At 38.1% G+C, this 22,985-nt stretch overlaps 1 protein-coding gene across 1 annotated transcript in view; it reads left to right on the top strand.

Moving 5' to 3' along the window:
* LOC109416813 (neural cell adhesion molecule 2) overlaps positions 1–17,983 on the top strand; it is an 83,874-nt gene extending 65,891 nt beyond the window's left edge. Inside the window, exons 6-7 of the mRNA XM_062848977.1 lie at positions 16,989–17,108; positions 17,183–17,983. Coding sequence (XP_062704961.1) covers positions 16,989–17,108; positions 17,183–17,608 — 546 coding nt within the window. The 3' untranslated portion in view covers positions 17,609–17,983. The remainder of the gene's footprint in view (positions 1–16,988; positions 17,109–17,182) is intronic.
* Positions 17,984–22,985: the final 5,002 nt, after the last annotated feature.

The raw sequence follows: 22,985 nt of genomic DNA, 5'->3' as shown, positions 1-22,985 counted from the left end.
CACATAAAAATCGCTGGGGGAAATTGAATCAACTCTAGCAGCTCATGCAAAATAAATTGATTTTTTTTTATACAAAAAGCGCCGTAAAGTTAAGAGACAAAAGATTTCGAAACTTGGTTTCTATATTATATAGTTAATGATTCTCACCAATAGTAAATCTAGGGTTTCGAGATTTTCAGTAATATCTTCTCCCTTACATAATCTTACGATCATTAAATACTGTTTTTTTTAATCATGAATTTTGAAAAGGCCATTTCCCTATTTTATTTTTTTATGGATGGTTCCCGAATGCTCAGAAGAATACATTATGCAGCGTTAAGTGGAAAAAATGGAAGATATTAAAAAAAAACATAAAAAATACATGCTTTTGATTTTTTTTTGTTTTACCCAAGGTTTTACCATTTTTAACAAGAATTTCATCATCTAAATAGAAGTAATAAAGTATAATTCAACAGTAGATCACTTAACGCGTCAATTTTAATTGACTTTCGTGCTAATTTCATCTTAGATTGGACAAGGTGAGATAAACCCATAAAATTGTCTTTGTTTATTCTCATAGGTCCCACTTGCCCCAGATAGCAAAATGCACTGGGGCAAGTGAGAGCAGTAAACTAAAGGTAATAAATAAAAATAAAATTATGCATTTTCGCTTGAAATCATTTGCATGAACTCCGAATACTATCCTGAAACCAAAAAAGTATTTGTAGAATAAGAAATCTATTTTTAAATGACGAATGTAGTAGAGCACGTCAATCTTACCTAGTGAATTGAAAATTGTATATGAGCAACAATAACGTATATGGTCTATTTATGGTTGAAACAATAACACTTTTTTGTATTCAAAGTATCCGTAGGTGTGATACCTGTATTTTCCATGAAGAATGTTAGTCTTAAAAATAAATAATAAAAAAAAAATACTTGCCCCCGATTCTCACTTGCCCCGGGGTACCTTAACTAAAACTTATGGATGCTATAAGAATACCTTATGAAAATTGATCGTGCTTGCTATGACAAATTTCATAAGATAGACTTATGAAAAGAACAAAAAAATCTTAAAAGGATGCAGACTGGATTCGATCCATGAACGTCGGGATCACCAAGCCCGTGTTTTATCCACACGGCTACCGACGCTTGAGAATACCATGTTGCTAAACATGAATAAAAGCCACGCTGTGAGACGATTTTACGTCACAGAGTGACCTTATGAAATTCATCCGAATCATTATGAATTATTTAAAGGCCGTTTCATAAGTTGGGCCTTATGGAAATCTTAAGGTTGAGGTTGTTTGGCTGAGTGTTGGTGTAAGACGCCAACTGGGGCAAGCCTGCTCACTATGTTGTGTTATAAGAACAATTATTAACTGAGATTCTTCACTGCCAATGGCTATTTTGCATATGTTATCGTGGTAGTCATATCGTGTGGTAGTCATGAATATATTCTACTCGCAAGGAAGTTTGTGGGCCAACCCGGAATCTTTACCGCCACCCTCATTGCCACCCCAGCATTGTTTTGCTGATTGTCCGTGTTCTTACCATATCGGCTATATGGGCTCAAAGACTATTCTTTTTAGTTTCCTCTGGAACAGAACAGACAATGAATGCTACCCGTTGTCGTGATTACAAGTCAACCAATTAACTTCTCCTTTCCAGTATCTATGGGCTTCCTTTTTTTTTTTTTTTTGATATCCTACAGCATTCAGCGGTTTCTCTAAGGGTTTCTCCAATAATTCCTCCGAGAACTACTACGTATACTTATCCAGGAATTTCTCTAGGGGTTTTCCTAGGAGTTTGTGGTATTTCAATAACCAGAATAATGTAACACATTCTATACATTTTACTATTATTGTTTATTGTTTCATCATCAATATGACATTTCCATAGACAAATAGACAACCAATTCGTCACAGACAATAGACATACAAATGACAAATATAATACAAATATCATTACCACAGAGTTCTTTCAAGAAGAGTCTGGGGGAGAATCCTGCTAAGATTTCTCCATATATCTGCTTTGATTATTCCAGGAATTTCTGCTGGAGCTTCTTCAAGATTTTTTTCTGGAAATTTCTATTAGAACCCTTTCGGATGTTTCCCTAAGAATTGTTCATTTATTCTTTCTATGATACCTCCAGGGATTCCTTCAGGAACTCCTCCAAAAAAGCTTTCTGGTATTCCAGCTGGGCCAGTAAGTTATCCAGAAATTTATACAGGAACTCCTCTTGTGATGTATTCAGAGCAGAGCTTGGAAGATTCGTTCAAAAACGAACCATTTACCAATTTTCAGGCTGCTGTGAATCACGTTCTTCGTTGCCTCTCCGCGTTGGCGCACCCTCACATACGGCGCACCACACGAAGAACGAAATAAGCAAGTAAACAGCATTCACATTCATCGGTGGATGCAAGTATCTCTTGCTCATGTATATTCACGTCCAGTCCGAGATGTGAATATTCATCACTCGTCGGGCCTGGCTGAAGCGAATAATACCAGTTCGGCTCTCGTTCGCTTGTGAACGAAAAAACGCAAAATGAACGAACCAAATGCACACACAACCAGCAACAGAGACAGATGTATCCAAGCTCCACGCAAGAGCGAGAACGCATGTGTCGATAGACGAGTGAGTTGAGCACCAGTTCAGTGATCTGGACGTTCATGGAACGATTCCAGTCTGCATCATTTTACGATTTTCCTGCTCTTTTCATAAGCTTTACAATTTTCTTAAGGTATTCTTGGGGCATCCATGCTCTTCAGTTACGCTAAATTTCATAACGTATTTTAATGAATTTCGGTAGTTTACTTCGCTGAGTGTATATTAATGTTCATTGATTCCTCCAGCCAAGCCCTGATTCAGAGATTCCTGTAAATATGTCTGCAGTAATTCTTCTATCAATTACTCCGTGCATTCATTTGCATCTACGAATGGCACAAATTTCTCAAATGGAGGAGATTAGATTTCCAAATTGATTATCCTCTATGGATTTCCCGGAGGTTCATCTTTAGATTTTTTCAGGGTTACTTCTAGGTTATACGAAAATCTATTCTATATAAATTTCATGAATTTCTCAAGTAATGTCATACGATATCGTAACAGAAAGTTCTTCAAAGATTGCAGTAGGAATTCCTTCAATGATTTTTTTATGAATTGCTCCAACAATTCCTCAAGCAATGCCTCTAGGGATTTCTATGGGGATTGCTAAAAACTATGAAATTTGAATTATTTGTCATAAACCGTTAATTTAGATGTTAATTGACCAATTAACACTTTGATTGCTTAAAAAAAATAATTCTCATGCTTAATGGCCTGTAGTCAAAAAAGCCCAAAATCACACATTCTACCCTATAAATTAAGGTATAGCTCAAAATTGTGACGTGCGGGAGCAAATCTGAGCCCGCACTCGGATTCAGCGACCCGAAATCTGTCCGAGACACATAAGTTTGCTTTTGAAACAGACCAAACACAAAATTTTGTTTCGCTATGTAATTATTAATATATAAAACTGAGTTTGAACTCCCTTTGAGGTAAAAACTCACCAGTCGTTCCCAAACGACCATTTGGCGTGCTACAATGTTTGCTTAAGGACATATATGAGCGAATCCAAATATGGCCGTCACAATGGCTGCCTTGCAATTACCGAAAGCACGGATCTCGTCATCTAAACAACAAACAGAGTTAAAAAAGTAATGAGTTGCCTTGCTCACTCTTGGTAAACATTGAGTGGCATTTTCGTTTTCGCGAAATTTGTGAATGACGAGATCGGTGCTCTCAAAAATGCGAGGCAAAAATGCACCTGTACGCGCTCCCATTTCACCTCAAACCCGTTATATCGCCATTCTAATAAAAGGTGATATTTGAAAAAAAAAAAAGCCTGTATACTTAATTTAGAATGCCGAATTTCGGTTTAAGAATGTCGAGATTCGCACAGCCGAGTAGTCAGCTAAATGTTTTAATGAGATCTCAGCTTTTAAATGCCGAGAATCAGTATAACACGCCTTATTGCTAGGCAACCGACCATCTTATTAGCTGAGTCTCGGTTAAAATTCAGAAACCGAGATTTGCACAACCGAGATCGGCAAATAAAACTGAGGGTGTACGTTTGAACCAAATGAGATAATGACACTATGAGCACTGCGCACGAAAAAACGCGTTTTCACTTGATGTTAAGGGGCCATTAGACTGTTTGTCGTTATGACAAATATTTGTCATTCAAGCCCGACATTCATCCAAGGTTGCTATGATTCACGTTGTGTTGGTCATTTGTTGGGCTTGTTTGGCCAAATATTTTTCATGTCTAATGTGACCTTTAGAGGTCTGTTTACCTGTTGAATAAATATTTAACTGATTATCCTCCTTAGCCATCGTAAGCATGTAGTCAGATCACTTTTCGATCGTGACCTAATCCTAACAAAGTTGGCCTACTGCTTTCCGAGCGCTAGAACCACTTATTCTCTTATTTTTTCCCCAATATTTCTGCTGAAGCGCTATGACTGTTTGTTCACTAATCTTACTTTCAGGTTACCTTTCCTGAGCCAAACTTTCACAATCCAATAGATAAATCCATTAAACTAAAGCTCTTACTTAGTTTAGTTACTAAGCAACGCAACCAAATTATTGTGTTATCTTTTTCAATCACCACACACAAAATCGCAAGTAATGTTGTTGACGTCACTTTACTAAAGTACTATCAAACAAAATTTATGAATCAAGATTTGTGTGCATAGTGAAAAAAACAGTCCTCAATATTTGGTTAAACGTGGACCATTTATAAAATTATTATTATTCCTTGAAAATAAATATACAAGCTCGAAGCATTGTCTTTCACCGTCACTACTTATGTTCAATTGTTTAGTTATCGGTCAGTTTCAATATATTCCAAGATCATGCCATTTATGATCATGTGTACGAACTACCCACATAGCCAATGGCGTCTATAGAGACTAAACAAAGTGACATTTTCATTTTTAAACTAAGCGCTGAAATTGAAATTATTGCTTTTGTTTCACGCATACATTTTTCGAACTCTGCTAGTTATGCGTATTTGTTTGTATTTTCGGTTGACGTGTGGGATAGGTCGAACGAGGGTAGGGTCAAGTGGGGTAAAATGCCATTTTTCAAACTTTCAATGGTAATTAGCCTCATTTGTTAGGCTTTCAAAGCGGTAACAGCAACTAGGTAATATTTGCTCGATACTTCAGCAAAAAATAATCACTAAACTATTGCATTTTCATCGATTTTAGCGATTTTAAAAACTGATTCGTAGAGCGGAAGTGGTGCAAAAATACCATCTGCCATGGGGTAAGATGCCACTTCATGAAAACATTCAAAAATTACGTCCATCAATTTTCGGGCATTTCCGACTCCTTTTCCCCCACTATCCCGCTTTTTTTTCGTTTACTCAATAAATGGAGTGTTATCCCCCTCCCCGCAAAACGATGATCGTATTATTTGAATGACTCCTAACATGGAAAGCGTAGACATCAACAACCATGCGTCTCCATGTGTGCCTCAATCTCGTTGGAAACACTTGGCTGGTAATAAAATCATCAGAAAACCTTAATTGCAAGCACGAAAAAACGTAAGTTGCCAATTTTCATTGGAAAATCAAAAGATTTTTCGTGGGTTTGGTGGCCTAGCTTCTAGATGAATATTCGATGCAAACATATCTTGACACCATTCACCTATAGTAATGATCAAGTCCCATAGGAATGATTTTATGAGTTGAGCCATTTTACCCCATCTTGGCATTTTGAGCTTTGTTCCCCTACTATAACAACGAAGCATCCCAATCTCCTACCTTTTGCCATTTCTTTCACGCTGTTGAATTAATCTCTCGACTGAGATTGACGAATCAGTCTTTCGCGGCGTTTCGCTCCTAATAGACATACTTAAAACCGCTCAACGCTGACAACAGACCGCGAGAATTATTATTAGCTCGCGGATAAGCAGTCGAAATATAACAAAAGTGTACGCAGTCAAAAAAGGCACCCGGTGTGTGCTCGCCGGGAGTGAAACCAGTTCTCTTTTTGATGAAATAATATAACTGCCACGATTGGTATAATGTTGTCGCACTATCGAAAAACAGTAATCGCGCTTACTGTTGTTGTGTTACAAAGTGCTCTCGTATGGCGGTCCAATGTAGCGCTAGCATTCGCGCAATCGGATCTGGAGGAGCATACTACGGATCTTTCTGTGCTCGGCGAAGACACCGTCGATTTGGAGAATTCACCAAACTGCACCGACATTCACGATACAGATGTAAGTGTATACAGTGTCGGACAAAATAAAACAAAACTTTTTAACGCGTTATCGAAGTTTCACATTTAGTTAAAAAAATCGAACTTGGATCAAGAATTCCTCCAGGGACTCCTCAAAGAATTCCTCCAGGAATTTCCCATAGAATGTGAACAGTAATTGCTCCATGAATTCCTTTAGAGATTCCTCAAGGAAGTTCTCTAGAGATTCCCCCAGGAATTCCTACAGGCATGTCTCCAGGAAATTCATCAGGGGCTCCTCCAGGCTTTTCTTCAGGAATTCCTCTTGGGATTGCTCTAAGCATTCCTCCAGGAATTCCTTTAGGAATACCTCCACAACACCTACGGCAATTTCTCCAAAAAGCCTCTAGGAATTTCTCCCGGAGTTTATCCCGAAATATTCCAAGAATTTCTTCAGCGATTCCGGCATGAAGTCCCTCTGAGTTTCAACAATAAATCCCTTCAAGGATTTCTTCAGGAATCCTCCAAGAATTCCTTCAGAAATTCCCCCTCTCGGAAATTATCCACGAATTATTCCAGGCATTCCTCTCCAGGCATTCTTCCAGGCATTTCTGCAGGAACTCCTCCGGGAATTCCACCAAGTATATCTCCAGGAATTACCCCAGGTATTTCTTCAGGAACTCCTCCAGGAATTCTTCCAGGAATTTTTCCTGGAATTGATCCAGGAATACCAGCGGAAATTCCTACAGCAATTCCTTCAGAAAATCTTCCATGGATTCCTTCAGAAATTCTTTCAAGAATTTATTCAGGAATTCCTCTAGGATTTTCTTCAGGGATTCATCCGGGATTTCTTCCAGGGTTTCCTCCAGGAATTCCTCTGCAAACTCCTCTGGGATTTTCTTTAGAAATTTCTCCAGGGATTCCTTTATGGGTTATTCCAGAGATTCCTCCAGAAATTTCTCCGGTGATTCCTTCAGAAATTTCTCCATGAATTCCTCCAGAAATAGTTCTCGGAGAATTCCTCTAGGAATTTCATCAGAAATTTCTCCAGGGATTCATTCAGGGATTTCTTCAAGAATTCCTCTAGCGATTTCTCCAGGAGTTCTACTTAGGATTCCCCCAGGAATTTGTCCACAAGGTCCTCCAGGCATGCTTCCTGAGGTTATTCCAGAAATTGCTTCAGGGATTCCTTCAGCGATTTTTCCAAAAAGTTCTCCAGGAGTTCTTCTAAGAATTTCTCCAGAAATTTCTCTAAGAATTCCTCCAGAAATTCCTCAAGATGTTTCTTCTCCAGGGATTCCTCCCAGATTTCCTCTAGGGAATTCTCCAGGAGTTCATCCAGGGATTCCTTCAAGATTTCTTTCAGAATATGCTCCAGGCATTTATTCAAGAATTCCTCCAGGGATTCCTTCAGGTATTCTTGTTGGAATTCCTTCAGGACTTCCTTTAGGAGTTCCTCCATGGATTCATGGATATGAAAACATCGATTCATATCATTCGATTTAATCGGTGAATCGATTCTGCTGGTCCGATCCAAATCGATTCACAAAAATCGATGTCTCAGCCAAACTTGCCCAATGCTACATTGGACTAGAAGTCATAATGACAATATGTGCGCACGTAACAACACGTTTCCACATGATGTGGAGATCTTTGTAATTCAGTTAAATAAATGTTTACCTATCATCCACTGCCATCCTGAGCAGTCGTAAGTATGTAGTCAGATCACTTCTCGATCGTTAGAGGATGTGACAGTCTTTTTTTAGAGTTAGAGATACGCAATTTAAAAAAAATTAGTTTCATCCTCATGATTGAACGAATACCCACCATTCCTTCAAGTCAATACAGTCTCTAGAATCGGATGAAAATTTAAGACCACTTATTCATTCAATCACATTGCTACCAAATCAATGTGATGTGTGATCGGCTTTAATGTTCCGTTATATTTGTGATTAACCCTCGAGTGATCGCGCTGTTGTGTTTTGTGCAACACGTTGAAAAAACCTCACTTTTTGTACTCAGCTACGCCAATGCTAACGTTACGTGTTAACGGAGGTGGACAACGGCGCGAGCTACGGAAGGTTAATACCTTTTGCCATTTCTTTCACGCTGTTGAATTATTCTCGACTGATATTGACGAATCAGTCTTACGCGACGTTTCGCTCCTAATAGACATAGTTAAAACCGCTCAACGCTGACAACAGACCGCGTGTATTATTATTAGCTCGCGGATAAGCAATCGAAATATAAATAACGAAAGTGAGCGCAGTCAAAAAAGGCACCCGGTGTGTGCTCGCCGGGAGTTAAACCAGTTCTCTTTTTGATGAAATAATATAACTGCCACGATTGGCATAATGTTGTCGCACTATCGAAAAACAGTAATCGCGCTCGTTGTTGTTGTGTTACAAAGTGCTCTCGTATGGCGGTCCAATGTAGCGCTAGCATTAGCGCAATCGGATCTGGAGGAGCATACTACGGATCTCTCTGTGCTCGGCGAAGATACCGGTGATTTGGAGAATTTGCCAAACTGCACCGACATTGACGATACAGATGTAAGTGCATATATCAACCAGTTACATGGTAGTGCAGACCAACAGAAGAATACATATTACAAATCGAAGAAAGTTTATAAAACTAGATTAATCCACCTAGTGGTGAATGTGACTTTCTCGTAAAATATGTACGAATGATCGACGTACGCTGAAGTGTTCTTGAGTCCTGTTAATGCTTGATTTAACAAAGCAACAATTCAAACTCATCATCGGATTGGGTAATCTGTTGATGCCACACATTGTGAATTTAGCACCAAATTACATGTAATCGGATTCGCTACATTGTCTTCCACTGTCGTTTCTATACGTAGACATAACGTCAGAAATAACGTGTTGTACATATAGCCCATATGGTGTTTTGTACAGGCCACTTCTTTACTTCAGACGTAGTATTCAACGTATAAAGGTATAACATAGCAGAGCAATACCAGTCCTACAAGTTAGTTGCTGACTTGACCTTCACTATCACTGGAGGCCAAGACACGCCAAAAAGGACCACGCGAGAGAATAAACGCTTTGTTCTAAGGAGAGCATGTTGGAAACAACCGCTTATCAGGCGATGAAGACAATAAAACAGAATTCACTTGCCGTGCATCTGTCTGTGTTTCAGTGTTTCTGAATTATTTTCTATTCCTGTCAATGAATTCATAAAGTTATACGTACACAGGGTCACTCAAGAAATGAACTAAGGATCAAACACCTGTTTGACATTTATGAAAATCCGATCGAGTCAAACTAGATGTTTGAGCATTGGTTTCTTTTTGGTCAAATATTTGACCCTGTGTACTGGGTTCTTAATCATTTGGATGAAATAAGACTTTCTTGCCCAACACAAATTTGAGTTTCACTTGTAAAACAATGCAAAAATCACAATGTGAACAGTACGCGACATATATTGTTACCGTTTTTTGTTACGAAGTCTGGAGTATACTTTGACAGGAGATTTCAGAAGCGTTTTAAAGCGCTTCATAAGCGTTTCTGGCGGTTTCAGAAGGGATTCAAAACGTTTCGTATATTTGATAACCTATACTCAAGGGAGCTCTTGGAGATTTGCAAACTAACGTTGAATTCGCCACTTGACAGCACATAGTTGCATGAGCGGTGCAAGCATGAATTTTATTCAAACACTCGAGTTATGCTTGTATATTCGATGACTGAAGCTCAAGGAAGTTTTTATGGAAAATCGTCAGTGATTTCTATCAGATTTACACTTAAAAATTCCTCCTCAGATTTCTATAGAACTTCCCTTAGTAAATTTTCCATGGAATCAGTAGTTCTTCCTTCTTTTAAAAATCAGAACGTCAAAATTTCCTCAAAAATTGTTCGAAGTAGTCAAGGCGCCATTCACCATGTGCCTTCGAATATTTTTTCATTATTTCCATATTATGATTGAATGATATGACAATTCCCCTTCAATTTCAGCAATACAATGTTGTATTGGTGAAATTGAAGGGAAATTGTCATATCATTCAATCATAATATGGAAATAATGAAAAAATATTCGAAGGCACACGGTGAATGGAGCCCCCACGGTGAATGGCGCCTTGACGGTAAAATTTTCCAAAGTTCCTAAAAAAAATCTTCAAACGTTTCTTTCAAAGATTTTCCCAAAGATTCTTTCAGGAATTCTTCCAGAGATTCCTTAAGAAAATCCTCTAGAAATTCCTCGTTTCCTTTGAGACATCTTGGCAAAAATTATCTTATCTCAAAATGGCTCTATTGGTTGTCCTCCAGGGATTCTATTAGATATTTCAAAAAACAATTCGAGGAATTTCTTTATAAAATCTCGCACGGAATCTTTCAGAAATTCCTGCAGCCATTCTATCAGTTATTCTTCCAGGGATTCTTTGGGCAATATATCCGATGAATCATTCTAAAATACTATAGATTTCTATGCAAATTTCCGGAAAATCTTCTAGGCGTTTGTTTGAGAAATCCAGCAGAGATTCCTTCAAGCATTTTTCCAGGGATTCATTGAGACAATCAGAAATTCAGAATTTCTTCAACAATTTCTCTAGAGAATATTTTAAAAACTTTAGCAATTCCTACTGTTTTCTTTAGAAATCCCTCCAGAGATTCTTGCTGAAATTCCTTTACGTATTTATTCCAAAATTGCAGCCGCTTCAGCGGAGAAGACGGAGTAATCGGTGGGCTAGACTTAGGTTTTTTCTTTCATTCCTGGGCCGTTGATACCTAGGCCAACTCCTCGGCTGGAGAGTGGGCCGTTGGGATAGCGTACTTCTTGAAAATCGTAACGGGTTCCAATCAGTTCCCATAACGGAATTGTTGCCCTTGCGGAAGCTGTCCTTTATCCGCCGATCGATGTGGATTGTTGGGGACATTCAGCTTTTTGCTCCATACCAGTGAGTCTTGGCAACTGGTGTAAGGCTGGCACTGGTAACCGCATGCAGGATACGGTTCGCCTTATTGAGGAGAAAGATACAAATTGAGGCAGAAAGGGGGATTCCAAGTTCCGCTCAAGCAGAGCCACTGAGGTAATGCCTGCAGGAAATGTTCCTCAAGCGATTGTTTCAGAGATTCTTGCAGAGATTCGTTATGACACCTTGCCAGGGAGTCCTATAAGAATTTCTTTAGAAACTTCTGCATTCTTCTAAGTACTTCTTCAGAAACTTCTCCAAAGGCTTCCGTCAGAAGATCATCCAGAGATTTTTAAGATTTTTTTTTTAAATGAGGGGATTTCTTTAGGATTTTTTTACAAGAACTGCAACCGTAATTTCCGCAGGAATGTATCCATAAATGTATACAGGATTTCCTCCACTGATTCTTCCCAAGCAATACTTACACTACCCGTCAAAAGTACGAACTCACAAAAAGTATTGCAACAATATTGCATCACCCTGCCTCACCTCGATACCTCCAAAACCTGAGGACTTACAAAGATGCTGCCTTCAGCAAAGTTATTCAGAAGCCCAGAAGCAACAACTTTTCTGAAGGCTGCATTTTTGTAGGTGTTTTAGTTTTAGAGATATCGAGGTGAGTCAGGGTGATGCAAAATTGTTGCAATACTTTTTGTGAGTCCGTACTTTTGACGGGTAGTGTATGTCACATAAATGAATCGGCAACGCAAGTTTTAGATGCAAAGAAGTCATTGAGACTTACTTCTAACATAACGCTATAAGTAAGTCACAGACACTTCTGTACAAACAAAACTTGAGCGGCCGTCTTTTAAATGGCATGTGTGTTGTTTGAGTTGCATTGTATCATTCGGTGATTACAGTAGTAATTCCTTAGAAATTCATTCAGAGGACATCTCTTGGAATTTCTCCATGAACACTTTTATTCATTCAGAAGTTTCTCAAATAATAATTCAAGAGGAATTAATTTACAAATTTTCAAAAAACAATATTTCAGAATCTTTGCAGAGGTTCACGACAATGATTCTCCGGATATTTCTCCAAGAATTCTTGAAAAAAAATGCGAGAGATTCTTTCAGGAATTTAACCAGGACATTCCCCAGCAGTTTCTTCAGATATTTCTTTTAAAACTTCTTAAGAAACTACAATGGTAATAACACAAATTTTTCACCTTTTAGAATAATGATAATACTTGTTCTTAGTTATGTTTTTTGAGAATTTTAGATTTTGAGAAACTGTTGGCGATTATTACTTTAAGGTATTACATAACTTGTGTGGATGAAAACGAACTTTTCTTGTTGCATTATCTGAGAGTAAACAAGCTAGACAATACACATTCCAAATTTCATAAAGATTGGAGCACCAGAACCAAAGTTACATTTTATTGTAGCGTGGCCCACCATTATGTTGCACCCGCAATATTGCATCACCCTGACTCACCTCGATATTTTTAAAACCAGAACAGAAGTTGTTGCTTCTGGGCTTCTGAAAAATTTTCCTGAAGACAGCATCTTTAAAAGTCCTCAGATTTTGGAGATATCTAGGTGAGTCAATGAAGTGCAATATTGTTGCAATATCTTTTTATGAGTCTGTACTAATGACGGGTAGTGTATGTTTAAATTGTTTACACCAAAACAACTACTTTTTCATTAAACAAACCGAAAGTGAACCGTTCAGTAGATTTGAATAACGAACAATTAACAAAACAAGTGCGCAATCGGTCAACTAGTTGTTGAGATATCGTGATCACCGTAACCGTTGAGTATGTCATCAACTTGAGAAGTTTAGCATCACTTGAAAACTAGCAAACTTATGCTGCTATATCTCGAAATCCTGATTATCTACAAAGATAGAGTCTTGAGCACAGAAGGTCGTTGACGTAATAGAGACAAGCAGTTTGGTTCGCTATTCTGTCGCTAGGTGACGCTACTCCCAAGTAACACAGAAAACATCTTTGGAAATTAAAATTCCAAAAGATGTATTATAAATGTACTATAAGTGGATTCTCAAACATTCAGAGTCCTAGACGAGCTCAAATAGTGTTGTTCGATAACACTAGTTTACAAAATAAAACGAAAGTCGTGAACTTCTGTCAACGACCAAAATTTTTGAAGCACAATTTAGTACTGATTTCGAAATCGTGCTTCAAAAATTTTTATGTAGAGCACTTTTTGAGTTTTAGCTCAATATCGAGTTTTACAACTTTTAAAAATATGGAATTTACTAAAATTCAAATATCTTGCGTTTTGTTCAACCAATTTCAAATCTTTTTTCATAAATTAAAAGCTGAATACAATACCATTCGATCATCTGAATGCAGGTTTTGCGTCAGATTGATGAAATTCAAAGATATTGGCGAGTTTTAGGGACGATCTCCTTAAATTTTAGCCAAATTTCCAAAAATGTATGAAGAAATGTATTTTTTTCAATAAGAAAAAAACAATCTAAAAATTCTTTCTGAACGTTTATTTGACATATCATATGTAGGCGAGTTACAGTAAACAATTCAGCTCAATCGTAGCATTGATTGCGGAGAGTGAGATGTCTGAAGTGAGCGACGTTGCTTAAAAATAGAACAAAAATCGATTTCAAATCATAAACCTTGTATGGAAAGTCGAAAAAAATTCCGCTCTACTGTATTTTTTTCCCTTCGCGTTTTCGAACTCAGGGCATGATTCTACACCAAAAATGATCATCAGCTTACCGAGTTCAAAAATGCTGTAAACTAGTGTAACAAACACAAAACCTAACCGCAGTCTTGGTCATGGGCTTTACAAACGTATGAAATATGTTGGATATACAATTATGCAACACAACTGAAGCAACAGGCGCACAAGTTCACATTTAGCGGTTTTATCATCAATTGCTCACTTTGAAAAAATCACTTTCATTTAGTAATCTGCGCCTGGCGTTATGATCTCCGTAAGACCAAGTCAGCCAATGTAGCCCTCGCAAAAGATCCGGAACACTACAAGCCAGCTCCGTTTATTCATCCCATACGGTATATCGGATACTATTGCAGATGTAGTGACAGTGTTCTTCCGGCAGTGTTTTGCTGACCTTCTGACTTCAGTGCAGAGTTGCTTATTTTGAAACGGTACACGCAAATTAGCCGGGTAGCTTTTTAGATATAGAAATAAACCTTCGAATTTAAACTGCACCGGGACTGAATATGAGCGGAGCCGTCATTCATTGATCCCAGAATCTACACACGGGGAGCTGTTTTGATAAGTACTACCATCTTCTCTCAGAAGTTTCGTGATTTATTCGGGTGGACTTTCAAATTAGTTATTGACCGGGTAATAACAATGAATCACGGACTAATAATTTACGATTTCTCAATGAAAATTTCACAGAAACTAAAAATACTTTGACGAGCCTTTGGGCAGCAGCGCGATTGTTGACAAAAACACATTTTGACGTTTTGATGGACTTGGGAGTCCCAACTCAAATATGTTGTAATACAGTTTTTTAGCTGTTGCGTTGATTACTTCAAAATCAAATAATAACATATTTATGTTTATATTGGAAAGAAGCTATCAAGATGTATTATTAACGTTGATAAAAGATCTATCACATTTCATTATTGAGTTTCTCTCTGAATGTAATTTTAACGCTATTTTGACAATGTTTCTACAATCAAAGAGCAAGATTAGTAGAAATGTTTTTATTTATATGAAAAATAATTATGATTACAGTGCTGGCTAAAAATGTGAAGATGCAAAATTCAAGTCAAGCAAATTGAGATTATTCATTTCCTTGCTTGTTGAGAATAATAAAGACAATCAACAATAAATTTCCTAGATTCTAAATATGAAAATCTTATATGAGTGATAATTAGTTTTTCCAAGAATAGTTCGTCATATCTTCCATTCATATGTGTATAATCAAAATTTAAATTATTATCAACATTTTTGATCGGCACTGTTAGCTTCACGAAGCGTCCGCCATATTTTTTTTTCTTCACGCGGATTAAAAATAAATCTCCAAACCAAGATTATTTCGTTGATTGATGACATATTTTATAGTCATTTCAATGGCGCTCAAATTATACGCAAGTAAAGTGATTGGTTTCACAATAAATCTTCAACAGCATGGCGAAACGTGATTACCACCACTGTGCCTAAGCATTCCTGAATTAATTTTCCGAACCGAATAGTAAACAGCCATTAACGTCATCACTTATAAATCACATTTTTTCGTGGACTTAGTAGATTATATTATTATATTTTTTTCGGAAACTTTCTTCGCTTCAAGTATTGGTAAGAACCCCAATAAGATATCAGTTTGTTTCAAGAAGATATGCTGCAAGCTATATCGCTTTTAAATGGCCTAATTATAACATATGAGTTATCATCTAAAATTAGCTTAATTTCAACTAAAGAATGTGATTGAATTATGTGAGGATTTTGTCAGTTTTTACTACAGAACAAATAACTTGATTATAACTGATTATTAATGATGCGTCAGGTGTGAACGACATAATTAGTATTATAAGTGTATCACAATACATCTTATATAACTTGTAAGATGTTTTATAAGCCGCCATTTTTTGCGCTGTTTTGATTTTATAAGTGTCTGAAATCAAGTAAATACTACAAGAAAAATACAACAGATTATGTTTTAAACGTTGAATTTTTACTATTATATAACAAGCTGTGTTACTTGGGCTGAGTATGTAAATGCAAGCATAATTAGATGGCTTTATCTCATGATCTTGATCAAAAAGGAGGCCTAAGTTTTCGGCAAAGTAGTTAAGAAGGCAGTTAAGTAGTAGTTAAGTAGTTAGTAGTTAAGAAGTTAGTTAAGTAGTTAAGAAGTTGCAAATGGAAGGCAAACAGTGTAGTTTAATGTTCTGCCACTAGGTTGTAGGTATCTTTATTTGATAATGTTTAACAAGATTCACTTTGCGGTCCTAATAAGGTAATAGTTATTTATGTAGCGAGTTGCAAAAAGTTCCTTCACGATGTTCCTTCTTCCCAGCACGAGTCGTACATTTACCCAAAGAGGCTAGCCGAGCTGGATAAATACGTTTGCAACGTATTCCATACAAAATTTTATGCAATGATTTTTTCATAATGTTCATAATGCGCATTATGAACATTTGACAACTATTTTCCATTATGATGAGTTTCATAATGAAGCAGTTCGGAAAATTGACCATTATGATACCAAAATGAGTTATATAATATAAAAATTATGATACTGAATTGCATCAAACATATTAATCGAACCAGGATCATTTGAATATGAAATTAATCAAACCTAAATCGCCGAAATTTGAACCCAAGCAGCACATATGTCATGAAGGAGTGTCGACAGCTCAGGTTTTTGATTGGACACGAGTAATTTTCAAGTTATTCTGCCTTTGGGTTAAAATAACATGAATGTAGCAGCTATACAACCAAAAACCTGCGCTGTCGACAATTTTTTGTGACATGCGTGCTGCTTGGGAAGTAAATTAGGCCTAAATCACTACCATTTGAAGTGAATCAGACGGCAGCCCATTGTTTGCGCAGTTAAACTTAAGAAAACGATCAATGAAAAATAGGTGTAGAATAAATACTGATTTAACTTTCATGTGTATTAACTGCAGTACACCGAACACCGAGATTTGAAATCTTGAGTAACCCGCTTTAAATTTATACCTTTATACCCTGTAACCAAAAAATCAAACATTCAGGCGAAAATGTTTTAGATTTCATACCATCATTCGCGCAAATATTCGCAATTATGTAAACGGCCCTTCAAATGTAATGGCATATCCATAAAACCGTATGCATGCTTTTAAGCTCTTAACCGTAGTTTATTGAAATGTTCTGTGTCTCTTCTATTTCTTTATACTCCACAGATAGTGATAAAAAACAGCACCGCTTTCGGCAAGTACAAATGCGAGGCGAAAAACGAGCTCGGTACGATATCCCGAGAAATTCAGCTCCGCGAAGGAACAAAGCCGGATCCGCCCAGCAGGGTGAGTTATTCCGTTTCTCTACTGCGGTAATTAGAATATGGTTCCCTCAACACACATTATGTCCATTTCCACAGTTCCAACTGCGAGGAGTGAATTCCGACACGCTGGACATCGATGTTGGCGCCACAAAGTCGCACGACGTCGATCCGGACCATTCGACCATCATTGGCTACCGTTTCGAGATGATTCCAACGGAGGAGTTCGCCAAGCATCGCAACTGGGACCGAGCTCATCGACGTGACTTCGACGTCGAGGACGGAGTCACGTACTTGCTGGTGAACCTCATTCCGGATACCCGGTACCTCATCCGGGTGGCAGCACGTAACGCCGCCGGTCTTAGCGATTGGACCGAGGTGAAAGAATTCACCACCCACCCGTTGCAGCCCCATGGGTTCAATTCCGGTGCTGCTGGACCGGATACCGGCACTTTGCTGCTGCTGCGCCTGCTGACCGCCCTGGGCTCCATACTGCTCTCGACGGTGGTGAAATTAAAATTTTAACCATGGACGCTCGGATAGAATCCAGCTGGAGCTAATAAAAAAGTAGAATTTCAATCAAAAGACTTTGAGGAAAATCGCACGGAAGGGAGGAAATTGACGTCACGTACATTCACACATACACCGCCACACACACGTACATTCGAACGCCCCCAGCTACACTAACATACCTAACTATGTAGGGGTACCTACTACTGAACGCTAGAACAATTTTCCTTTCGCCAGCCAGCCACAGACTGCGCATCGGAATTCCGCGCTGATAGAACAGTGACCAGCGAATGCAGTGCAGTGGTCAGTGCTGTCCCGAGCAGGGATTGGTAACAGAATGGTGGCGAAAACAAACGCTGTTCTGTTCAAGTCAACTGAATTTCATTTTGTTCTCAATCTCTACTCGGGAGAGTGCCAGCCGCCAACCTCCCACCCGCCGTCAACTGATTCGACGACGCTGAGAGAACACATGGAGGTTGGCAATCAAACTGGACCACAATTTGTGCTTTCTTTTTTTTTTGTCTAATTCCCTCGTTAGGTTGTCAAATCCAGTGCAGTAGTTTGCAAGAAATAGGAGGAAGAAAAAAAACGAACATACATGCATTCGAAAATGATCCGGGAACGGACCGCTCTTTAGTCCTTAAAGGGGGAAATGATTAGGTAACACGAATTTTCCATAAATAGGTACATCGTAAATGTAGGCATAGGAGTACACATTGTAAATTTAGATAACATGGCGCGAATGAGTTGGTGTTTTGATGGAGAGAGAAATTGTGTGATTCGGACAATTAGCTTGCCCCCTACAACTAGGAATCGGAATTGTTGTTGTGTACTGCAATTGCTTTCTTCTCTGTTCGAAATCTGACGGTTCTATGCAGAGTTAAGTGAATGTCGGTCGATGGAGGCGCTTGAAGTATGATTGAATGATTGTTGATTGTGAATAATATTCTAATTTGTTTAAATTATCTTCTGAAGGGGGGGTTGAGGAAATGTGTTTTAGTGTTCAGTTTTAAAAAATCATAAGTACGAGTAACTAGTTACATCATAGTTGCAAACCCCGATTATATTTATGCTTCTAATGCTCATTCAATAAGGTAGTGTCTTTTTGATGGGAATTCTTTGCTACTGAAGACCCAGTACTAATCCATTAATTCTTTTTTTTATCATTTAGAAACAGCAAAGGAGGGAGAAATCTCCTCAAGTGTGTCCGTGGAAAATCTCTTCAGGAATTTTCTCGGAAACTAGTCCAGAAATTCTTTAAAAAGTGCCCCCAGAAATTTCTTTATAAATTCCTGTGATGCTTTTGAATTATTTTCAGAGTTCTTATAAAAAGTTCTCATGAAATGCTCTTAGGAATTTATTCAGAGATATCTAAGAAAGTACCTCCAGAGATTGCTGAATTGTATCAGGAATTTTCGTCCGGGAAACCTTTCTTAAACTTTTCATGTTTTTATAGGAATCCCCACATATAACTTCTGGAATTCTTTTATGGATTTCTTTAAAAAATCCCTAAGGGATTCCTTTAGAACAGTGGTCACCAAACTGCGGCCCGCGGGCCGCATGCGGCCCTCGACCAGATTTTGTGCGGCCCGCGAACTGATTTTGAAACGTATAAGAAAGCGGCCTACGTAAAAATTCCATAATGAAATTTTGGATATTTTAAAACTTTAATGAGAATGAATTTTGTCAATATCATGGAGAGTATTTCAAAAGAAGTAAGATTTTTCAGTTTTCCAAACCGTACTTTTTCGAATTCTGTTTCGAAAATATTAGAAACTGTTGTTAAGAACGATGTGTTTCGCTTTTATAATGAGTTTAGGTTAAATTTCACAGGTTCTCTGCCATGGATTTTGGACTCGTTATTAGTAATTTATTTGAATTCACGAAAAAAAGCTTGAAATAATTTCCATTTTGTTTCAATCGGCGAAAAAACTTTCTTGTATATACTTTATATTCACCACTTTTGCCAGGAAACTATTATTTTTTTACAGAATTGTTGCCTATAATTTCTTTAAAAAAAAAAGGGTTGCTCAAACATTCGGAATTTTGCGGAAAATTTCAGGGATTGGGCAAGATACTCTTTATTCTCCTAGCGATACTTTTGAGATTTCCTCTTAAAATATCTATTTTAAATCAACTACAAATACTTGTTCACATTGCTCAGAAAATCATGTCTGCAGATTTTTCTTCATTGGCTTCTAAAGGAATCATTCTAAAATTTCTCAAAATCCACGAGAAGTCCCAGAAAACCTTACAGTTCCAATATTTTTTAAATACTTCTCAGGAAATCCTTAAGCTGCCGTAAGAAACTCCATTCGGAAATTTGTCAAAACTGGATCCAGAGGTTTTACAAGAAATTTTTCCATGTCCGTGTCTAGTGTCGTAGTTCGTGTCTGTTTTAATACCATACGATTTCCGATTTTTTTACAAGTAAAAAAATCTCCTGATAACTCCAGGTTGTTTAGTTTTTTGCTCTTGTTCAATGTTAAAAAATATAATTTCTTTTCATTTGTGAATTTTAACTAATGCTTATTCTTCGAAAAATCACACAAATGTATTTTGTGTTAAATCTTGAAAATTATTGAAAATAAACTCTAAAATGATTTGCGGCCCGCAGGCTCTTTTCAAAATTCAATTTTGGCCCGCAAAGACAGTTAGGCTGAGGATCACTGCTTTAGAAACTCAAGACACCTTCCAGAAATTGTATGTGCAATTTTTACAAGGACCGCTGAAAAATCTCTGGAGAGCTCTCTTTGAAGGAATATGGATAGATGTTTCTGGGATCCCTGAGAAAAATTCCCAACAAATTCCTGGATGAGCTCTTGGAGAAGTTTCTTGTTAAAACTCGTAAAGTATTTTTAAGGAATTTCAAGAAATTTCCTGAAGGAAACTCAGAAAAAAATACTTTAATAAAATCCTGGAGGAATATCAAAGGAATCTTCTTGGGAAAAGCTAGGTGGAATTCCAAGACACTTTATAGATAAACTTTCAAAGATTTTCCCGAGAAATCCTTCAATAGAGTACCAGAAGGATATGTTTCAGACCCAAGTAACACACTTGTCATTGAAGAGTCACGGCGGCGCAGGTTTTTGTTACGCAAAAGTCACCGTGACTTACTTCTAGCAAGTAACTGTTTATTTGTTAGAAGTAAGTCACAGTGGCTTTCGCGCAACAAAAACCTGCGCCGCCGTGACTCTTCGGTGACAAGTGTGTTACTTGGGGAAAATCCTTTTAGGAGTTTATTCATGAATCAGTGGCAACAATGGCGCGCAAACCTAACGGTTGGGTCGACGAGAAATACCAACGAGTGACAAACGAAAAAGAATTTCGTCAGACGTCGAATACTTATGGGCGGTACGACAGACTTTAGTGGGCTGGACACGTAGTGCAAATGCTTGAAGAAACAACTGCGAAAACAAAATTCAGCAAATAATCAGATAGAGGTCAGCGACTTCGTGAGCGATCGCGAACGCGCTGGCTGCACTTGGTTAACCTTCGAGCGATCGTGCTGTTGTATTTTGTACAACATATAGCATAGCATAGCATGAATACTTGCTCAAATCTTGGATGGAGTTGCAAAGTTGAATATATCCATTGGCATTGCTGATGTCGCTACTATCTACAATGTCATAGACCCACTAAGTTGTGTGGAGCCTTGCCAAGTCCTTGCAAGCATTTATAAATTCCTTCATCAATTTAGAAAGAGGACAGAACTGAAGCAGCTTCCAATAGATGAAAGGATGTTGAAAATTGCGAGTTTTTAACTTACATGTAGTTATATAACATTAGAAAGTACGTAAAGTGTAATCAGAAAGATCTCACCTAGTTCCACGTAGTCAACTGACTCTGAGGGTTGCACCTATATTGATCAATTATTTCTTCCGGATCCATCTGCGAAATCCGAAATCCGAAACACACATCTTCAAACGAAGACGATTCTTCCAAATTCCGAGCAGTTTGCACAAATTGACACACTAAAAGTGTTCACGTCCATTACCACTAAGTCGCTGTACATTATCGCAGAAAAAGAGTACACCTCACTGATCCTCTTCGATATCCCACGCGGAATCATTTCATCGGCCGAATCGACGTTCACCGTGGACGAGGAAAAAGGTCGACACCACGGCAAATCGCCAAATATACAAATAAGTCTCTTCATAAACCGACACTACTAAGTTGCCGCACATTATCATTGTTACAGAAAACGAGTACATCAACGATCTTCTATGGTATCACAAGCGGAATCTTTCACCGGCCGAATTGAATTTTCAGCGGAGACGAGCAAAAACGTGACAGCTAATCGAAAATGCGTCCATCCGCGCGCACAGCTTACTACGATTCGCTGTTGTATTTTGTACAACACTTTGAAAAAAATCTAACTTTTTGTATAGAAGTAATAACGTTCAAATGTATGCGTGCCTTTTTAGTAGATGTAGTTGTGAAACTGCGAGGAAAATATTTGCACTCTTGCCCCGGACGTTAGTTTTATAATCGGCGTGCACTTTTGTGTGAGGAAAAATTTGCGCTAGTCTTCGTGTGTTGAAATGTCACTTATCTCTATTCAGCATAAGCATGGTAGTCAACCGCGCGAGTTACCGAAGAATAAGGACAAGGTATTTGGAGTGCATAGCTCAAATTTTCTAGAGCACCGTTTTATAAAACCGTTCAACGAATATGTCTGGAAATGTATCATGCTGATCATTCAGTGATTGTCAACATCTTGATGTATTTTCATTAAAATCCGCTGAACGATTTTAAGAAACGGTGCTCTAAAACTTTTTAGCTTTGAACCCCAAATGCCTTGTGCTTGAGGGTAGTGTTTTTTCCATTGCTGACGTTGGAGGAGTTCCCACCACTTTCCGTGATACCTTGCTGTCTATTAAGTAACTTTGTTCCAGCGCCGAGCGTGCAGTAAAGCACCATCTTCGTCGATTTTGGACGATGTTCCTTCAGTGTCCCCGATCGTGCAGGGTTCCCAGGTCTTCCATAACGTTGAACGATTCTTAAAAAACGGTGCTCTAGAAAATTTGAGCTATGTATTCCATAGTCCTTAAGCTTACCTTCAAAGAAGGGCTGGTGCATTTCGCACCCTCGAGGTTAGACCTCATGAGCAGAAGTGTTGTTACAGCAATGGTTTATTGGCAAAAAGGACCATACATAGGTTGGGACAAACGGTACTCATACTCTAGTAACAATTATCACAGCCTACTAAGTAATCAACCTAAGGTTTGCTTTGCCACTCCCCCTCTAAAACCTAACGCCTGGCGACGTTTCTTGAAAATATCCGTCGGTAGGCCTTTGGTGAGTAGATCAGCAACTTGATTTTCGGTTGGAATGTACTGCACTTCGATCTTGTGTTTTTCAATGCGTTCTCGTACAATGTCCACTCCGA

Source organism: Aedes albopictus, chromosome 2 (genome assembly GCF_035046485.1).
Source record: "Aedes albopictus strain Foshan chromosome 2, AalbF5, whole genome shotgun sequence".
Classification (NCBI taxonomy): domain Eukaryota; kingdom Metazoa; phylum Arthropoda; class Insecta; order Diptera; family Culicidae; genus Aedes; species Aedes albopictus.
The sequence above is the reverse complement of the archived record's forward strand: the minus strand, read 5'-3'. Positions and strand labels throughout refer to the sequence as shown.